This window comes from Dermacentor albipictus, chromosome 2, assembly GCF_038994185.2.
Source record: "Dermacentor albipictus isolate Rhodes 1998 colony chromosome 2, USDA_Dalb.pri_finalv2, whole genome shotgun sequence".
Classification (NCBI taxonomy): domain Eukaryota; kingdom Metazoa; phylum Arthropoda; class Arachnida; order Ixodida; family Ixodidae; genus Dermacentor; species Dermacentor albipictus.
Window position 1 is genome coordinate 175665110 of NC_091822.1, and position 17635 is coordinate 175682744.

The 17635-nt window shown below is 46.3% G+C and overlaps 1 protein-coding gene across 2 annotated transcripts in view; it reads left to right on the forward strand.

Annotated features, from left to right (window-relative positions):
* LOC139056316 (von Hippel-Lindau disease tumor suppressor-like) overlaps positions 1-4965 on the forward strand; it is a 129560-nt gene extending 124595 nt beyond the window's left edge. For both annotated transcript variants that reach the window (XM_070534473.1, XM_070534472.1), the window contains exon 4: positions 4510-4965. In XM_070534473.1, the coding sequence (XP_070390574.1) occupies positions 4510-4637 (128 nt within the window). In that variant the 3' untranslated portion in view covers positions 4638-4965. The remainder of the gene's footprint in view (positions 1-4509) is intronic.
* Positions 4966-17635: the final 12670 nt, after the last annotated feature.

Consider the following 17635-nt stretch of genomic DNA (forward strand, 5'->3'; position numbering starts at 1 on the left):
GTACAATGTGCACGCTGAATGGTAAGACAAATGATCAAAACAATATATACACTGAACAACGCATGAAGAAACGGTACATGATGGATATTTACACGTAACTATTGCGTAAAAGTTCCTGAAAAGTTGCGAAATCGGTTTGAGTAGCAATGTGTGATGGTAGGTTATTCCATGCAACAATTGCTCGGGGAACGAAGGAGTTAGCATAGTTAGCTGAGCGACAACTGATGCGTTTTATCTTGAAGATATGGTTTGTGCGTGGAAAGAAGGCTGTTGCTGGTTCGAAGATACGGTGAAGGTGCGGATGATGATAAAGTTTGTGCAGCAGTGAGAGGCGGGCAATTCTGCGGCGATGAGATAAGTCGTCAAGCTGAGCACGAGCTTTTAGTGCTGAAATGCTAGTATAGGGTGAATAATCAGAAAAAATGAAATGGACCGCGCGGTTTTGCAGTGATTCGATTTCTTGGGTGATATATGTTTGAAAAGGATCCCAGATGGCTGACGCATACTCGATTTTGGGGCGTATTAATGTGATGTATGCTAGTCTGCGTAGTTTAGCTGGAGCATGCTTAAGGTTGCGTTTCAGGAGGCCTAAAGAGCGGTTAGCTGATGCCAACGTCAGGCGGATGTGATGCCACGTTAGATCAGACTGTAAGTGAACTGTCTGCTAGTCCTCTACATATCCTCTATAGGCCGCGTGCACCGCCTATAGAGGCGCCACTGATAGCCACCTAGCGGGCGCTTCCAACAATACGCGTGGGAGCAGTAGCAGACGACAACGCTTTGCAGCAAGGGTGACTGAAGTTCGCGGCTGCGATTTGTCCTTTATTCGGGCGCCAGACTGCTTCTTCTGCGGTGACAGCTGTAGGGAAGACGCAGACCTCTGTGGGAGCGGGTATGAACAAGATGTTACCGGTGTTTGGGGCAACATGGTCCACATACGCGCCAGGTGCGTCCCGCAGACAAACGCCATGAAGACCATTTACATGAAATGGAGCTCATGTAAACTTGCCGACAAATTTTGTTGTCTAATGCGATGTCTCGACCGTGTTTTCTTTTTTAAATTCTACCCTTGCCGTAATGCTGCTTCTGTACCTCAGTAATAAGCACCCGTCGTTAGTGCAGACTTAGATAACAAATCCGCACGGTGCGATGTCTGCATATGCCGCTGTGATTTTTCTGCCGATGAATACATGTGACGCCGCCGAATAAGTGTAGTGAAAGTCGCCTGAAGAAGAATAATTGCGAATTTATTGATAGAAACGCGTACACTATATAGTCAACGAAACCACCAAACGCACGGGTTAATAAAAGCGCGTGTTAGCGCTGTACCGCCGATTAACTGCCGTTCGCGCTGCAGTTTTTGCAATTTTAAATTCCCTAAGGGAGCTGCTTGGAAACGTGCAAAGCTATAGTCTGACTAACTTTGCAGTAGTTTTTTTAAATGTTACTAGAGAGAGGTGCCACATGATATATTTAAAGGCAGAGCAGCGCCAGTCAAATTAGATCCAGCGCTGGCGGCAAGGCCGGGTTTAGTCCTATGCGGCGTAAGCATAATAAGAAATAATTCAGTTGCGTACAAAATTCACTCGCAAGAAGCGACTACGTTGTGAAACAAACAAATCACTCGGCGTGTTAAGTCTGCTCAGAAAGCATCAAGGTGTGATGACTTACCAAACGAGACGCGAACTATTCAGCGAAAAATGGATCAGCGAAAAATGTAACAAAAATACCATATGCAGCAACTATTAGCAATTCTCGCCCTGAGCGACCTATTTTCTAAACACATTTCCCAAAAAACCACAATATCTAAGATGCCCTCGGGCGAAATGAATAAAGCTGTTAAAGAAGCACTTGCTTGGTGTCATTCCGATAAGACACAGCGTGATTTATACCCTTTACAAACGAGGCAGGGTGAAAACCTCGCAGCTCAAAAGAATCAAGAGTTATGCATGAAGCAACTAGCAACAGTTAAACATGTGCGAAGCCACGCATAATATAGATGTAAAAACATGAAGTGCGTGACAGCTGGTGCGAGGATTTACCGGGCCACATAAAACTAACAATTTCAGTTCTTGCAAACTTCTGCAGCTTTAACATACAATACAATGCGCTCGTGCAGTCGTACTGCCTAGCTAGCCCAACGCGGTAAAGAAGCGGAAAACAATATAAGCGGCAAACGGCATTCCGAACTTTAGCGAAATGCCTTTAAACCGCATGTTGCACTGCAGACGAACTTCATCGCTTACGCGTCTAACTACAATCGAGTAAAAAATAATAATGAAAAAGAAAAAACACCGAAGCGACAAAGGAAAGAATGAGAACAAGAAATTTCGCGCCAAAGCGACGATCCATTGCCACCGTTGCTCCTGCTGATGAGGCTTTGCGGGGAATAATTACAACCGTATCGCCGGCACGTTTTCGCCGGTATTTGAGCCCCCACCCTGCAACAATTCTTCTTCGTCATTCTTCGGAAGCTTTGGCCATCCCACACATGCGAAGGTTGTTGCCTATTTTTCTCTGAAAACACAAATAAGGCGGAGAAGCGCTATCAGCGACGCAACAAACTACGGCATGCTACGGCGCGCGGCTCGCTCCTCTCCCATGCGATTTGCGCAAGGCCGCCACCAGTGGCGCTGCCATCGGCGTGCACGCCGCGTATAAATCAATGAAAAAGAAGTTCGAAACTTGCAAGTATTAATGACAGCTAGTGCAACACCAAACAAGGGATCAAGTGAACAGGTCTATGACACTCGTTTGCATGAAGGCTTGTTGAATACTGTTTCAATAATACTCCATGCCTTACAATCAGTTTTGCCAACTATAGGGCAAGTACCCTACGGCAGGTTATATTCAGCATTTGGCTGCCTGGTAGAACTTTAGGGCTATCTGGCAAATTTTCGACAAAATGTAAGGCAATTTCGTAAGCCTCGGCATTTTCGATGTTGACGGCAAGTAGGCGCTACAGCCCTCTTCTGGAAACATGCATGAACTAGCCCCTCAACAAGTATTACTCAGGCTCTGGAACATAAGAAAAGTCGCAAAATCTAGCCAGTTGTACACAGTCAAATCATGGATGCGACGTGCTTGTCACAGTATATGCTTCTCGCTGATTGACTTGGGAATTTGTGTGATAATAGGAAAAGATACGAATGAGTGAGGATGAGAAATGGTGGATGTCACGCAAGAATTCAAGAATATCTTGAATTGGCCCAGATCATGCCATCTTTATCACACCCTAACGCAGAAGATCTTCTCTAGTATGACTAATGTAAAGAAAGAAAAGTCGAATAGACGGGGAGCTGGATAGCCGAGTGCCATCCTCACAATAAAGTCAGCTTTAGCAGCGATCGGTAAGAACAGTGTAAATATGAGCATTGAAGAACGGCATAATGATCAAAAGGAAATGCACTGAAGAGACACTTGGTGGGTGTTTTAACCGAGCTTAAACAGATGTCTTCGCTTTTGTTGTTTGTGTTCGGAATAGCTGTGCAAGACAGCAGAATTTTAGGAATAAAGTGCAAATAAATCGCCTCTTGAGCTTTGCCCTTTGCTACAATACAAAGAAATTATGTTTTTATTTGTGTATTACAATCTTCAAAACATTATCTTAGGCGACATTGTAGCGATTTCTTAAAAATTCAATTTGAGCTATCGAAGACTGCTTGGCAAACGTACGTGTGACGTAAGTTGCATGAAACTCAATTAGAAAAATTGCTTGTTCTGGTTGAATATAATGGCACTCCATTATTTATTATTAACATTCTTCTTACCTAAATAATGTAACTGTTTGCACATGAAATTAGTACATAGGGTAAAAGGTAGGGTCTTGGTGAAGTCTGCGCAGGGCAAGGTAAGGTATTTTTGGCTGCACTATGGGGGCTATCTTGAAGATGGTTAAGAACACAGTGCTTACGATATACATACAAACAGTCATTTTATTGCAGTATCGACTAGAAGCCACAGTCAGTGTCATGCAACTGCTGCTGCTACCTGCCAAATGCTCATTTTTATTGCTACATGCGAAGAAAGATTTGCTCTTGATTGATTTCACTAATAGTGTTCCTAAAAAAGTATTCAGAGAATCTTTAATTCAGAATGTCATTGTGTTTTTGTTGTTAGATTTTTTTCCCTTGCATAACTTGCGCATATTTTCACGACTTTGAACATGTGTCATGCGATTTACATGTTTCAAAATCGCTCATGCTCTTTCTGTTTCCTTGATTTCTACCACGTCACTTTATGGTTTCCGTGTGTAAAACTTGCCGGTGCAGTGTTCTGTGGTGTTTGCTTTTTGTAACCTCGAGCTTCACACTGCCAAATTGTATTAGGAGCAATCAATTTATTCTAGCCACATATTCTGATCTCAGAAATAAACTCTCTTTCCCTGGGAGCATTTGCAGTGTCAGCCTGGCACCTTGCAAAGGCAGCCTTTACAGCAGGTGCACATTAAAGGTAACCGTGTGGTAGCGTTGTCTTTTCGTCCACATGGGACTCGCTTTTCTAATGCAGTGTGCTCGCTGAAGGAGAACTGCTTCCAAGAGATCCGGCGCTGCATTGTGTCACCCGAGGCCATCCGCCGAACAGGCATTCCACAGTCGCTGCAGATGGACTACCTCATCTTTCTACAGCAGCAATGAAGAGGAAGCGATGGCATGGGCACCGTGTGCAGTGGTGGATGTATGCATTCCCAACTTGGGACCTGCACTGCTGATGTGCAGCGAGTGCGCATGTGACATTCAGTGGCAAACACAAGCATGGGCTGAAAATACGCACACTTTAGCAGATATGACGGCTTTTTGTTATCAGAAGAAAATTGGTCAACTTGCAGCGGGGGTAAGCTCGCTGCTTTCTTCGCCTCCCCTAAGCAGGCTTGTCTTCAAGTTGGCTTATCTGCATGCTGGGTTTTGAAGTGTCAGTCAACGAGCGTCACTTGTGTGAAAAGAAATGTTTATTTTTGAAATTAGATTCTCTCAGGTTTTATGACTTCATTGTGAAAGTGTGTGTAAGTGCGTGTGTGAATGTGTTTGGTATGTATATGTTTGGTGTGAATGAAAGGCAGAGTGAGGGGTGTAAACCAGGAAATAGCAGCACTGTTTGGAAAAGGACAAGCTGCTATCAAGTTGTTGTCCTGTTTTTTCCTGACAAAAAGAGGAGTTCTGGGTGTAGAACTACTGCCGGCAGTGTTGGAGTAATATAAGTGGCCATTAATCAAGTTGTTGTTTCCAGACTATATATAAAAAAAAAACTTGTGGAGCACTGCTCTCTTCTTTATGTGGGCCTTGTCTTGCAGTAAGCCAGCTATTTTTGCTATAAATCATAGCATGTTATTGTGCAGAGCTGCAAAGGCACAAACATGGCAGGGCAAACACATCAAGTGCAATGTGCAGCCAAGGTGATTTAGTCTACTAATTATGAGTTGTATTTAAAAACTTATTGATTGGTTGGCTGATGGAGTGATGCTTAATGTGTCTGAGCAACTCGTCAACTATGCAGGGAGCGCCTTAATGGGGGGGAAGCTCTTTATTAATTTTGGACAACACAAAGGTTGGTGCACAAGTGTTCTTGCATTTTTACCCCCACTCGAATGCAGCTGTGGTAGCCAGGAATTAAGAACCCTTGGCTTTGATCCCAGGAGCAGAATTCTATACCCACAGAGCCACCGTGATGTATAGAGAAGAGGAGCAAGGACATGCAAGCATGCTAGTCAGTATTCCGTGGCGTACACTGTAGCATAACTTGACAAACAAGTGACAAATACAAGGTCTAATTTCCAGTCTAACTTTACTTAGTTTTCATCCCCATGCACATAATGGCACAGTTTCCCACAGTAAATAAGTGTTTGAATTTTTTCTAACCTACCTTTTGTTACTTGATTTTATCTTAATGCATAATAATGTCGCGTGGTCGTGACGTCAAAGAACACAGTAGCAATACTGTGAAAGGCAAAACTAGCTTTTATTGGGCGAACCTGTGCCCACAAAAACAGGCTACACTTATAGCACAACGATAGTGGTGAACAAGGTCGGCGATCGTCGGAAATCTGATCAGCGGGTCAAGCGCGTCGGCTTTTATACAGCAGTCGTCAAATGTTCCAGACTAATCGTTGGGACCCGCGTGCCTTCCACAAAATTCTACACCATTCGCGTCAGGCGAATAAATCAGATAACACAAGGTTCAGCGACAACAGACAGCGGATAGAAGCATCGATAACTTTCCAGAAACTTCGGATACATTCAGGCGCGTCCCGCGCTGCGCGATAGCATTTGTTCAGCGGCGAAACGTGGTCGCCCGATAAATATAAGTACACGTGTCAATACCCCCCTCTTAAAAAGCATCGACCCGATGCTGCAAACAAACGAAAGTAATAAAGAAGCACTCATTGCAAAGAAAACAACAAAATAAGAAAAGTTCGTCAGCGTCCGTAAAAGGGTTTAAGACGCACCACGAGGACCACTTCAGGTCGTGCACGGCGCTGCTGTGAATGCGAAATGACGTCTGGCACGACCTCATAGTCCAGTGCGCCAATACGTCGGATGACCTTGTAGGGTCCGAAATAGCGTCGCAGTAGTTTCTCACTCAGTCCTCGTCGGCGTATCGGGGTCCATACCCAAACACAGTCGCCGGGCTGGTACTCGACGAAGCGTCATCGGAGGTTGTACTGTCGGCTGTCGGTACGCTGCTGGTTCTTGATACGTAGGCGGGTGAGCTGTCGGGCTTCTTCGGCGCGCTCCATGTGACATCTGGTGGAGGTGCTTTTCGTTCATGTACCGGACGCCCCCGACAAGCCGTGATCCAAGCCCGGACCGTAAAGAGAGCACCAACGTAGTCACGGACCATCGAGCAAGCCGTCGTCTACAACACCTGCCCCGGAGCACGGACTTCTACCTGAGAAGACCAAGAAGATTGTGGCCAAGACAACCACAATGGCTGCCCCAGTCTCACCCGTTGTACTTCAACAACCCAGAGAGCCCCCTACCTTCCGTGAAGCTACGTCGGAGGATCCTGAAACCTGGCTCAAAACGTTCGAAAGGATCTCTACCTTCAATAACTGGACCTCTGAGGATAAGCTACGACACGTGTACTTCTCCTTGGAAGATGCTGCGAGGACCTGGTTCGAGAACCGGGAGTCCACCCTAGCAACATGGGACCTGTTCTGCAGTAACTTCCTGAGGACGTTCACGAGCATTGTTCGAAAAGAAAGGGCCGAAGTTCTGCTGGAAACCCGAGGCCAACTACCCAATGAGACCATCGCCATCTTCACAGAAGAGATGACCCGTCTTTTCCGGCACACCGACCTGGAAACGTCCGAAGAGAAAAAAGTGCGTTTCTTGATGCGAGGCGTCAAGCAAGAACTTTTCGCCGGACTAATCCGAAACCCACCGAAGACCGTAGCTGAGTTCCTGACAGAGGCTACGGCGATTGAGAAAACGTTAGAAATGCGCACTAGGCAATATAACCGCCAAGTGCTCATGCCTCAGTGCGCCATCCAAGCGCTGGACTCCGTTGATCTCCAAGAGACCATAAGGGCCATTGTGCGCGAAGAACTCCACAAGGTCTTTCCTTCGTCGCAACCTCAAGTAGCCTCGATCGCTGACATCTTGAAAGATGAGGTTCAGCGATCGCTGGGAGCTCCTGAGGTGCAACCTCAATTACCGCAGCTCCAGCCAGAAGCGACGACCTACGCCGCCGTCGCACGCCGTTGAGGTCCCCCTCCGCGACCGCGCCAGGGCCCTGTCACGCCGCAGTTCCGTCGTCCGCCGCCGCCAGCACGACCACCAGTCGCCCAGCGCACCTACGCGAGGAAGACGGACATTTGGCGCGCCCCCGACCACCGCCCGCTCTGCTACCACTGCGGCAAAGCTGGCCACGTCTACCGACGATGCCCATACCGGGAGATGGGACTGCGAGGTTTCGCCATCACCGCTCCGCGCCCGCAGCACGGTGAATGCCCTCGCGATATCGCCGACTACCTCACCGCTACTCAGTGGAGCCCTCGACGACTGGCCCATTCGTCGTCACCAGGGCGCTACCTGTCGCCGCAGCGCCGACCATACACCGGCCCAGCCCGGGGCCGCTCTGCGAGCCCATATCCGGAAAACTAAAAGCAGCAACCGATGGCGGTGCGGTTGCTGTTCGTTGAATTGACGAAGATCCTCCGCCGCCGACAAAGACGACGAAGAGACCAGCTCGACGACATAACGACACGCCGCCGTCCCGACGAATCAGGAAGCCAAGACTGCACCGACGAAAGACGACTTGACCACGCGACGTTCCAGCTTCAGTTCAGCATGACGCAGCCGTGATCCGACGCCAAGACCTAACTGCAATGCCAGACAAAGAACCACCGACCTCGACGTGCTTCTCGACGGCCACGCAGTTACCGCCTTAGTGGACACAGGCGCTGATTACTCCGTCATGAGTGGACACATCGCCGCCCAGTTGAAGAAAGTTAAGACCGCATGGGAAGGCCCTCAAATTCGTACCGCTAAAGGACACCTCATAACGCCGACTGGAATCTGCACGGCAAGAATTACCATTCATGACCGGATTTACCCAGCACCTCCACCAGAGGTCACGTGGTCGTGACGTCAAAGAACACAGTAGCAATACTGTGAAAGGCAAAACTAGCTTTTATTGGGCGAACCTGTCCTCACAAAAACAGGCTACACTTATAGCACAACGATAGCGGTGCATGAACACGTCGGTGAGCGCGTCGATAGCGGTGAGCGCGTCGGCTTTTATATAGCAGTCGTCAAATGTTCCAGACTAATCGTTGGGACCCGCATGCCTTCCACAAAATTCTACACCATTCACGTCAGGCGAATAAATCAGATAACACAAGGTTCAGCGACAACAGACAGCGGATAGAAGCATCGATAACTTTCCAGAAACTTCGGATACATTCAGGCGCGACCCGCGCTGCGCGATAGCATTTGTTCAGCGGCGAAACGTGGTCGCCCGATAAATATAAGTACACGTGTCAATAATGACGGTGTCTTTAGCAATAAAATTCACTTGGAAGAGAGCACCATTGTTGGGTTTCTCACCTTCTTGTCTAGAGTTCTGCTGTGCCACACACTAAGCAAGAAAACTAGGCTGATGAAATGCCAGGCATGAGTCAAAATGGATTCCTGTTGAGCCCACAGCTATACTCGTTGAGGTGCAGATGAAACAGTCAATCCCAGTTGGTTGACGATTATTCGGACCCATGCACTGGGCGGTCCATCACTATTGTGGGTGTGATTCCCGGCCACTGCGGCTGCATTCCAACCATGGCAGTGTGGCCAGATTTTTATGCACACGAGAAAAGGACCCCAAGTAGTCGGAATTAGTCTTTGGTGTGATGTCCCTGGTAGCCACTTTGGTGTAGCATGGGGATGCCACATTCAATCACCAAATTAACACAGGTGCACTTGACTGAACAAGCCACCTAGCATGACTCCACAGCATGCAGGAAGTTGCACGAAAATAATGGAAAGACATGTCTGCCCCATGAAAACAAAAAGTTCCAGCTTCCTATATTCTACAATAATGCATTGCATCATGCACATTTTCCTGCTGTTGTGAATGTGCTTATATGACGGTGCACTGATTCAGCAATGGGATTAAAATGTTCACTGAGGCAAGCTAGCCACAAGACAACTGGTGCAAGCCGCTGTATAAGTGGGCCACATGTGTAATAAGAGTGCTGTGGCAGTCGTACTAGTGCTAAACATTTCCTTATGAGGCAGTGTACAGTCAACAGCAAAAGTTTACGGGATGCGGTTTCCCCTTCAACTGTGAATTCCTGCGCTGTTAAGGCATGCCACTTCGTATTTAATGAATCACTGCGTAGGTGGCGAAGGCTACTACATGCTAGAACATTTAATTCGAAGCTGTGTGACCCCGCTTCGTGAGAATTCAGCTTTTTGGCAGATCCTGCGTCCCGTAAACTTTTGCTGTTGACTGTATATGTCCACGCGCCACGATACACAGCTGCTGAACTTGGAAGTTCACTTATGTTTTACGAGGTACCACATATGTGCCCAGTGCTTTGGCAGAATTCAAGCTTCACATGGACTTCCACAAAAGTCATCATCATCATCAGCCTGGTTACGCCCACTGCAGGGCAAAGGCCTCTCCCATACTTCTCCAACAACCCCGGCCATGTACTAATTGTGGCCATGCCGTCCCTGCAAACTTCTTAATCTCATCCGCCCACCTAACTTTCTGCCGCCCCCTGCTACGCTTCCCTTCCCTTGGGATCCAGTCCGTAACCCTTAATGACCATCGGTTATCTTCCCTCCTCATTACATTTCCTGCCCATGCCCATTTCTTTTTCTTGATTTCAACTAAGATGTCATTAACTCGCGTATGTTCCCTCACCCAATCTGCTCTTTTCTTATCCCTTAGCGTTACACCTATCATTCTTCTTTCCATAGCTCGTTGCGTCGTCCTCAATTTGAGTAGAACCCTTTTTGTAAGCCTCCAGGTTTCTGCCCCGTAGGTGAGTACTGGTAAGACACAGCTATTATATACTTTTCTCTTGAGGGATAATGGCAACCTGCTGTTCATGATCTGAGAATGCCTGCCAAACGCACCCCAGCCCATTCTTATTCTTCTGATTATTTCCGTCTCATGATCCGGATCCGCCGCCACTACCTGCCCTAAGTAGATGTATTCCCTTACGACTTCCAGTGTCTCACTGCCTATTGTAAATTGCTGTTCTCTTCCGAGACTGTTAAACATTACTTTAGTTTTCTGCAGATTGATTTTTAGACCCACTCTTCTGCTTTGCCTCTCCAGGTCAGTGAGCATGCATTGCAATTGATCCCCTGAGTTACTAAGCAAGGCAATATCATCAGCGAATCGCAAGTTACTAAGGTATTCTCCATTAACTTTTATCCCCAATTCTTCCCAATCCAGGTCTCTGAATACCTCCTGTAAACACGCTGTGAATAGCATTGGAGAGATTGTATCTCCCTGCCTGACACCTTTCTTTATTGGGATTTTGTTGCTTTCTTTATGGAGCACTACGGTGGCTGTGGAGCCGCTATAGATATCTCTCAGTATTTTTACATACGGCTCGTCTACACCCTCATTCCGTAATGCCTCCATGACTGCTGAGGTTTCGACAGAATCAAACGCTTTCTTGTAATCAATGAAAGCTATATATAATGGTTGGTTATATTCCGCACATTTCTCTATCATCTGATTGATAGTGTGAATATGATCTATTGTTGAGTAGCCTTTACGGAATCCTGCCTGGTCCTTTGCTTGACAGAAGTCTAAAGTGTTCCTGATTCTATTTGCGATTAGCTTAGTAAATAGTTTGTAGGCAACGGACAGTAAGCTGATCGGTGTATACTTTTTCACGTCTTTGGCGTCCCCTTTCTTATGGATTAGGATTATGTTAGCGTTCTTCCGAGATTCCGGTACGCTCGAGGTCATAAGGCATTGCGTATACAGAGTGGCAAGTTTCTCTAGAACAATCTGTCCACCATCCTTCAACAAATCTGCTGTTACCTGATCCTCCCCAGCTGCCTTCCCCCTTTGCATATCTCCCGTGGCTTTCTTTACTTCTTCCGGCGTTACCTTTGGGATATCGAATTCCTCTAGACTATTTTCTCTTCCGTTATCTTCGTGGGTGCCAGTGGTACTGTATAAATCTCTATAGAACTCCTCAGCCACTTGAACTATCTCATCCATATTAGTAGTGATATTGCCGGCCGTGTCTCTTAACGCATACATCTGATTCTTGCCAATTCCTAGTTTCTTCTTCACTGTTTTTAGGCTTCCTCCGTTCCTGAGAGCATGTTCAATTTGATCCATATTATACTTCCTTATGTCAGCTGTCTTACGCTTGTTGATTAACTTCGAAAGTTCTGCCAGTTCTATTCTAGCTGTAGGGTTAGAAGCTTTCATACATTGGCGTTTCTTGATCAGATCTTTCGTCTCCTGCGATAGTTTGCTGGTTTCCTGCCTAACGGAGTTACCACCAACTTCCATTGCACACTCCTTAATGATGCCCACAAGATTGTCGTTCATTGCTTCAACACTAAGGTCCTCTTCCTGAGTTAAAGCCGAATACCTGTTCTGTAGCTTGATCTGGAATTCCTCTATTTTCCCTCTTACCGCTAACTCATTAATCGGCTTCTTATGTACCAGTTTCGTCCGTTCCCTCCTCAGGTCTAGGCTAAGTCGAGCTCTTACCATCCTGTGGTCACTGCAGCGCACCTTGCCGAGCACGTCCACATCTTGTATGATGCCAGGGTTAGCGCAGAGTACAAAGTCTATTTCATTTCTAGTCTCGCCGTTCGGGCTCCTCCACGTCCACTTTCGGCTATCCCACTTGCGGAAGAAGGTATTCATTATCCTCATATCAGGCACATACCCAAGGGGGGGCCGGGGGGGCCCAGCACCCCCCCCCCTGCAATCAAGTGGCCTACCCCCCCCCCTCCCCACTCACGCCACTGCTCCTCACACATTCCTAAAGCGCCGCCAGATCAATGTTGAGACTTGGCAGCTGTTCATCGGTCAGCATTATGCTGCCTTTTTCACTCCTTTTAGAAGGCGGTAGTTATCGGCATCTCTTGTAATGTGAAGGACAGTTTTCTCATAGATTCCGCACCCGCGCGATTAACTCGAGATGCGTTCAGTTGTCGCCATCTATTCAACCGTCACGCGCATAGCTGTTGCTTTTGTTAGTTCAACCTTCTTTGTTTAGGCTGATCCTCGGACCAGGAGAGGGATGCGGCTGTTACTCAGCTGTTCTGTACTCTCATGGAACGAGTTGCGGCCGGCGAAAACGCCAATTGCGTTTAACTTTTCCCTTTGCTTCATTATTTCCTTGAGTTGCGGCTCACCGCGACGCTGGCAGATGCCCGGAACCATATACACGTGATATGGGTTAGATAAGGTGGGAAATAAAATAATGTGAAAGAGCGTCCATCATGAAACCCTGCAATAGCCTTTAAACCCATAAGCAAGATGGCTGTCGCCCGTTACCTCGTCTGTGTTTCCCTAATTGTATAGCGCTTTTCGTGCAAAATTGGCAACTGGAAACAAAAATCGCAAGGAGTTGAGAAATTAAGCGATCTACTACGGGAGAGAGCCAAGGCAACAACCAAACTGCAAGCAAAAGCGAATAATAAAAAAGTTAGCCGTTGTTTATGAGACTATATATGGATCAACATCTTTTTATTTAAAAAGGAAGTAGAAAAAAGGCCGCCGGAAGTGGACAACAATTACTTGTTTTGAATGACGCTTCTACAGTTATCGGTCGAACCGCCTCACGTAGCCACTTGTCTGCTGTGCTTATGTGGGTGTTTTTCTAACCTTTCGCGGTGAGCGCAGTACGTCTAGAATCGCAGAGTCCTGCGCTCTACGCGGTTGTATGGGACTGGCGGCCACACAGCATTACGCAATTCGCGGAACTGTCAAAACTGTTCAACAAGGCGGAAACAACTGATATTCGAAACTATAACATGAGAAAGACTGAAGAAGCCGTAAAAAATGAACGCATCCTGAAATCAGTAAAAAAGAAACCTGGCATAGGACAAACCATGATGTTTGCACTAAAAGATAAGGACAATATCATCAGGAATCTCGAAGATATAGTCAAAGCAGCGGAAAAGTTCTAAGCCGACCTGTATACAGTACCCAGAGGAGTCACGATACCTCACTTAGAAACAGTAATGAACAGGATACAGAAACTCTCCTATAACTAGCGATGAGGTCAGAAGGGCCCTGCAAGACATGAAACGATGAAGAGCAGGAGGAGAAGGTGGAATAATAGTCGTTTTACTAAAAGATGGAGGAGACATAATGCTTGGAAAACTGGCGGCTCTTTATACGAAGTGTCCATCAACTGCAAGGGTCCCAGAAAACTGGAAGAATGCAGACATTATACTAATCCACAAAAAAGGAGACGTTAAAGAATTGAAAAATTATAGGACCATTAGCTTGCTCCCAGTATTATATAAAATATTTACCAAAATAATCTCAAATAGAATAATGGCAACACTGGATTTTGTCAACCAAGGGAACAGGCTGGCTTCAGGAAGAGATACTTTACAATGGATCACATCCATGTCATCAATCAGGTTATCGCGAAATCTGCAGAGTACAATAAGCCTCTCTATGTGGCTTTTATGGATTACGAAAGTGCATTTGATTCAGTAGAGATACCAGCAGTGATAGAGGCACTACGTGTTCAAGGAGTACAGAATGCTTACGTAAAATGCTTGGAAAATATTGCTACATGCGTGTGGTATTTGTTTTTTTTTGAACGAGGCGCGTGGGCGCCATCACTCCAGAAAAGAGGAGGAAGAACGAACTGGGCTCGCGCTGTGAATCTAACCGGTCAGCGCTGCAACCGTTGTTGTAAATATAATCCCTAAATAGTTTCTCGTCTTACTGACTCGTCCTTCGTGTAAGAATATCTACAGAGGTTCTACAGCTACCTTAATTCTACACAAGCAGGGAGATACCTATAGAGAAAGGGGTCAGACAGGGAGACAATTTCTCCAAAGCTATTCACTGCGTGCTTAGAAGAATTCAAGCTATTAAACTGCGAAGGCTTAGGAGTAAAGATCGACGGCAAATATCTCGGCAACCTTCGGTTTGCCAATGACATTGTTCTATTCAACAACAATGCAGACGAGTTACAACAAATGGTTGGAGAACTTAACCGAGAGAGTGTAAGAATGGGGTTGAATATTAATATGCAGAAGATGAAGATAATGATAAATAGCCGAGCAAAGGAACAAGAGATCAGGATCGCCAGTCGGCCACTAGAGATTGTGAAGGAGTACGTTTACCTAGGTCAATTAATCACAGGGAACCCTGATCATGAGAAGGAAATTCACAGAAGAATAAAAATAGGTTGGATCGCATACAGCAGACATTGCCAGCTCCTGACTGGAAGCTTACCATTACTATTGAAAAGTAAGGTGTGCAATCCGTGCATTTCTCAGTGCTGACATATGGGGCAGAGACCTGAGAGCAAGTTAAGGACCGCGCCAAGAGTGATCGAACGAAGATTGCTAGGCATAACGTTGAGAGAGAGAAAAAGAGCAGTTTGGATCAGAGAGCGAACGGGTATGGACGATATTCTAATTGACATCAAGAGGAAAAAATGAAGCTGGGCAGGTCAAGTAATGCAGCGATTAGATAACCATTGGACCATTAGGGTTACAGAATGGGTACCAAGAGATGGAAAACACAATCGAGGACGACAAAACACTAGGTGGAGCGATGAAATTAAGAAATTCGTGGGCGCTTGTTGGAATTGGTTGGCGCAGGACAGAGGTAATTAGCGATCGCAGGGAGAGGCCTTCGTCCTGCAGTGGACATAAAACATGATGATGATGGAGGTGGTGCCCCCCCCCTGAACAAAAATCCTGGGTTGCCTGCCTCATATTATTCTGTTCCGCAAACGCTTAATAACTCTCCCCTGCTATTCCTAGTGTCTATGCCATATTCCCCCACTGCCTTGTCTCCAGCCTGCTTCTTGCCTACCTTCGCATTAAAGTCGCCCATTAGTATAGTGTATTTAGTTTTCACTCTACCCATCGCCGATTCCACGTCTTCATAGAAGCTTTCGACTTCTAGTCATCATGACTGGATGTAGGGGCGTAGACCTGTACAATCTTCATTTTGTACCTCTTATTACGTTTCACAACAAGACCTGCCACCCTCTCGTTAATGCTATAGGATTCCTGTATGTTACCAGCTGTATTCTTATTAATCAGGAATCCGACTCCTAGTTCTCTCCGCTAAGCCTCGGTAGCACAGGACGTGCCCACTTTTTAACACTGTATATGCTTCTTTTGGCCTCCTAACTTCACTGAGCCCTATTATATCCCGTTTACTGCCCTCTAATTCTTCCAATAGCACTGCTAGACTCGCTTCACTAGATAACGTTCTAGCGTTAAACGTTGCGAGGTTCATATTCCAATGGCGGCCTGTCCGGAGCCAGTGATTCTTAGCACCCTCTGCTGCGTCGCAGTTCTGACCGCCGCCATGGTCAGTTGCTTCGCAGCTGCTGGGGACTGAGGGCCGGGGGTTTGATTGTCGTGTTCATATAGGAGGTTGTGGCCAAGTAATGCACCAGGGTGGCCCATCCTGCTCTGGTGAGGGAGTGCGTTACCGGTTCTGGTCACCGGGATCAGGCTACACTCCAGGCCTGTTTGTGCAATTTTATCAACACGTGGATCTTTTTTTTTTAATCCGGTGGAAAATTGCCGGCACCGGGATTCGAACCACGGACCTCTTGCACGCGAGGCAGGTGTTCTACTTCTACGCCATCGCTGCAACTAGTGTGAATATGTGCCCAGTGCTTTGGCAGAATTCAAGCTTCACATGGACTTCCACAAAAGTAGTTGTAACCAACTTTGTGGAACTGTTCAACAAGCGGGGCACCTACGTGCATCCAGTCGGCTGTCATGACTGGCATGAAAGCTTGCGCCTTGTTTCTCCTGCAGCATTCAACAGCAACACACTGCCCCGTCTATTGTTTGTGCTTGCAGTATATTTATGAGGATGTGCAGGTTTCCTTTGTTTCATGGTCGGGCAATAAGTTCCTCAATATTCTTTGAAGCTTTAGTTTTCATGTGCTGAGGTTAGCTCACATGTGAAACGGTGAAAGCCTGCCTCATCTTAGCCATGAACTTTCAAGCTGCTAGGTGCATAGATATGTACACTGGGGTGGGGAGTAGGAATGTTGGATTTCTAGGCATGCTTCCACAATTTAACAGGTAGAGCATGCTGTGCCAAGGAAATTGGGTTTGAAACCAACCATTGGACATGTTTTTTTGAGTCGTGCGATAGCAGTTAGATAGCAACATGTGAAAGGAGCGTTAGTAGGCTAAGAATGTTAATTCCATTAAAATACATATATCTTCATTGGTAGTGGAGCAACCGGTGCCACTGGCTCCTGCATTTATGTTTCCTTGTCATTTTTTTAAAGAAAAGCAAGTGTGGTCAAGCTCAACTGTGATTTAACAATAAAGAAAAGGAAGGCATGTTTCCAGTTTCGGTGTCATTTTTGGGCATTTGCAAATGACCATTTAACGCAAAAGTGCCTGCACCAAGATTTCTGGTACATCTGTGTGCCGCTTGCTCTTGCAACCTTTAATTGCGAGTGCTGTGAGGGGGGAGGGGGGGATCATGGAAGGTGGAGGTGGTCTCGTGACAAATGTGCTGTATGTATATCGCCTTCAGGTGCTGTGGGCACGATTGTGCGTACCAAGTTGCTGTATGAAAAGCAACAGTACTGATGAAAACACTGATATTTAAGATGTCTTACAAACATCTTCAAACCCTTCCGATAGGTCCTGCGATATAAGTTTGAATAATATGTGTGAGGTGTTTTAGTAAAATGAGTTGGAAGGTAGAAGTCTTGGTGTTTGCTCTTGGTACCGGTACATGTCAACATGTAGCAATCTTTTTCGTTCTTTGTATTTCACAACGCTTTATATCCAACATATATTACTTGTTACTGTTTCACTGGCTGTCCAAGTATGCTGGTGTCACGTTGTAGTGACTGTCAAGGACAGTGTAGCAAAACTGAATGACGAAACTAACTCATTATTGGGCGAACTTAATTTTTGTGCTAAAAGCACAACGATACCGGGAACACAGTCGGCGACTG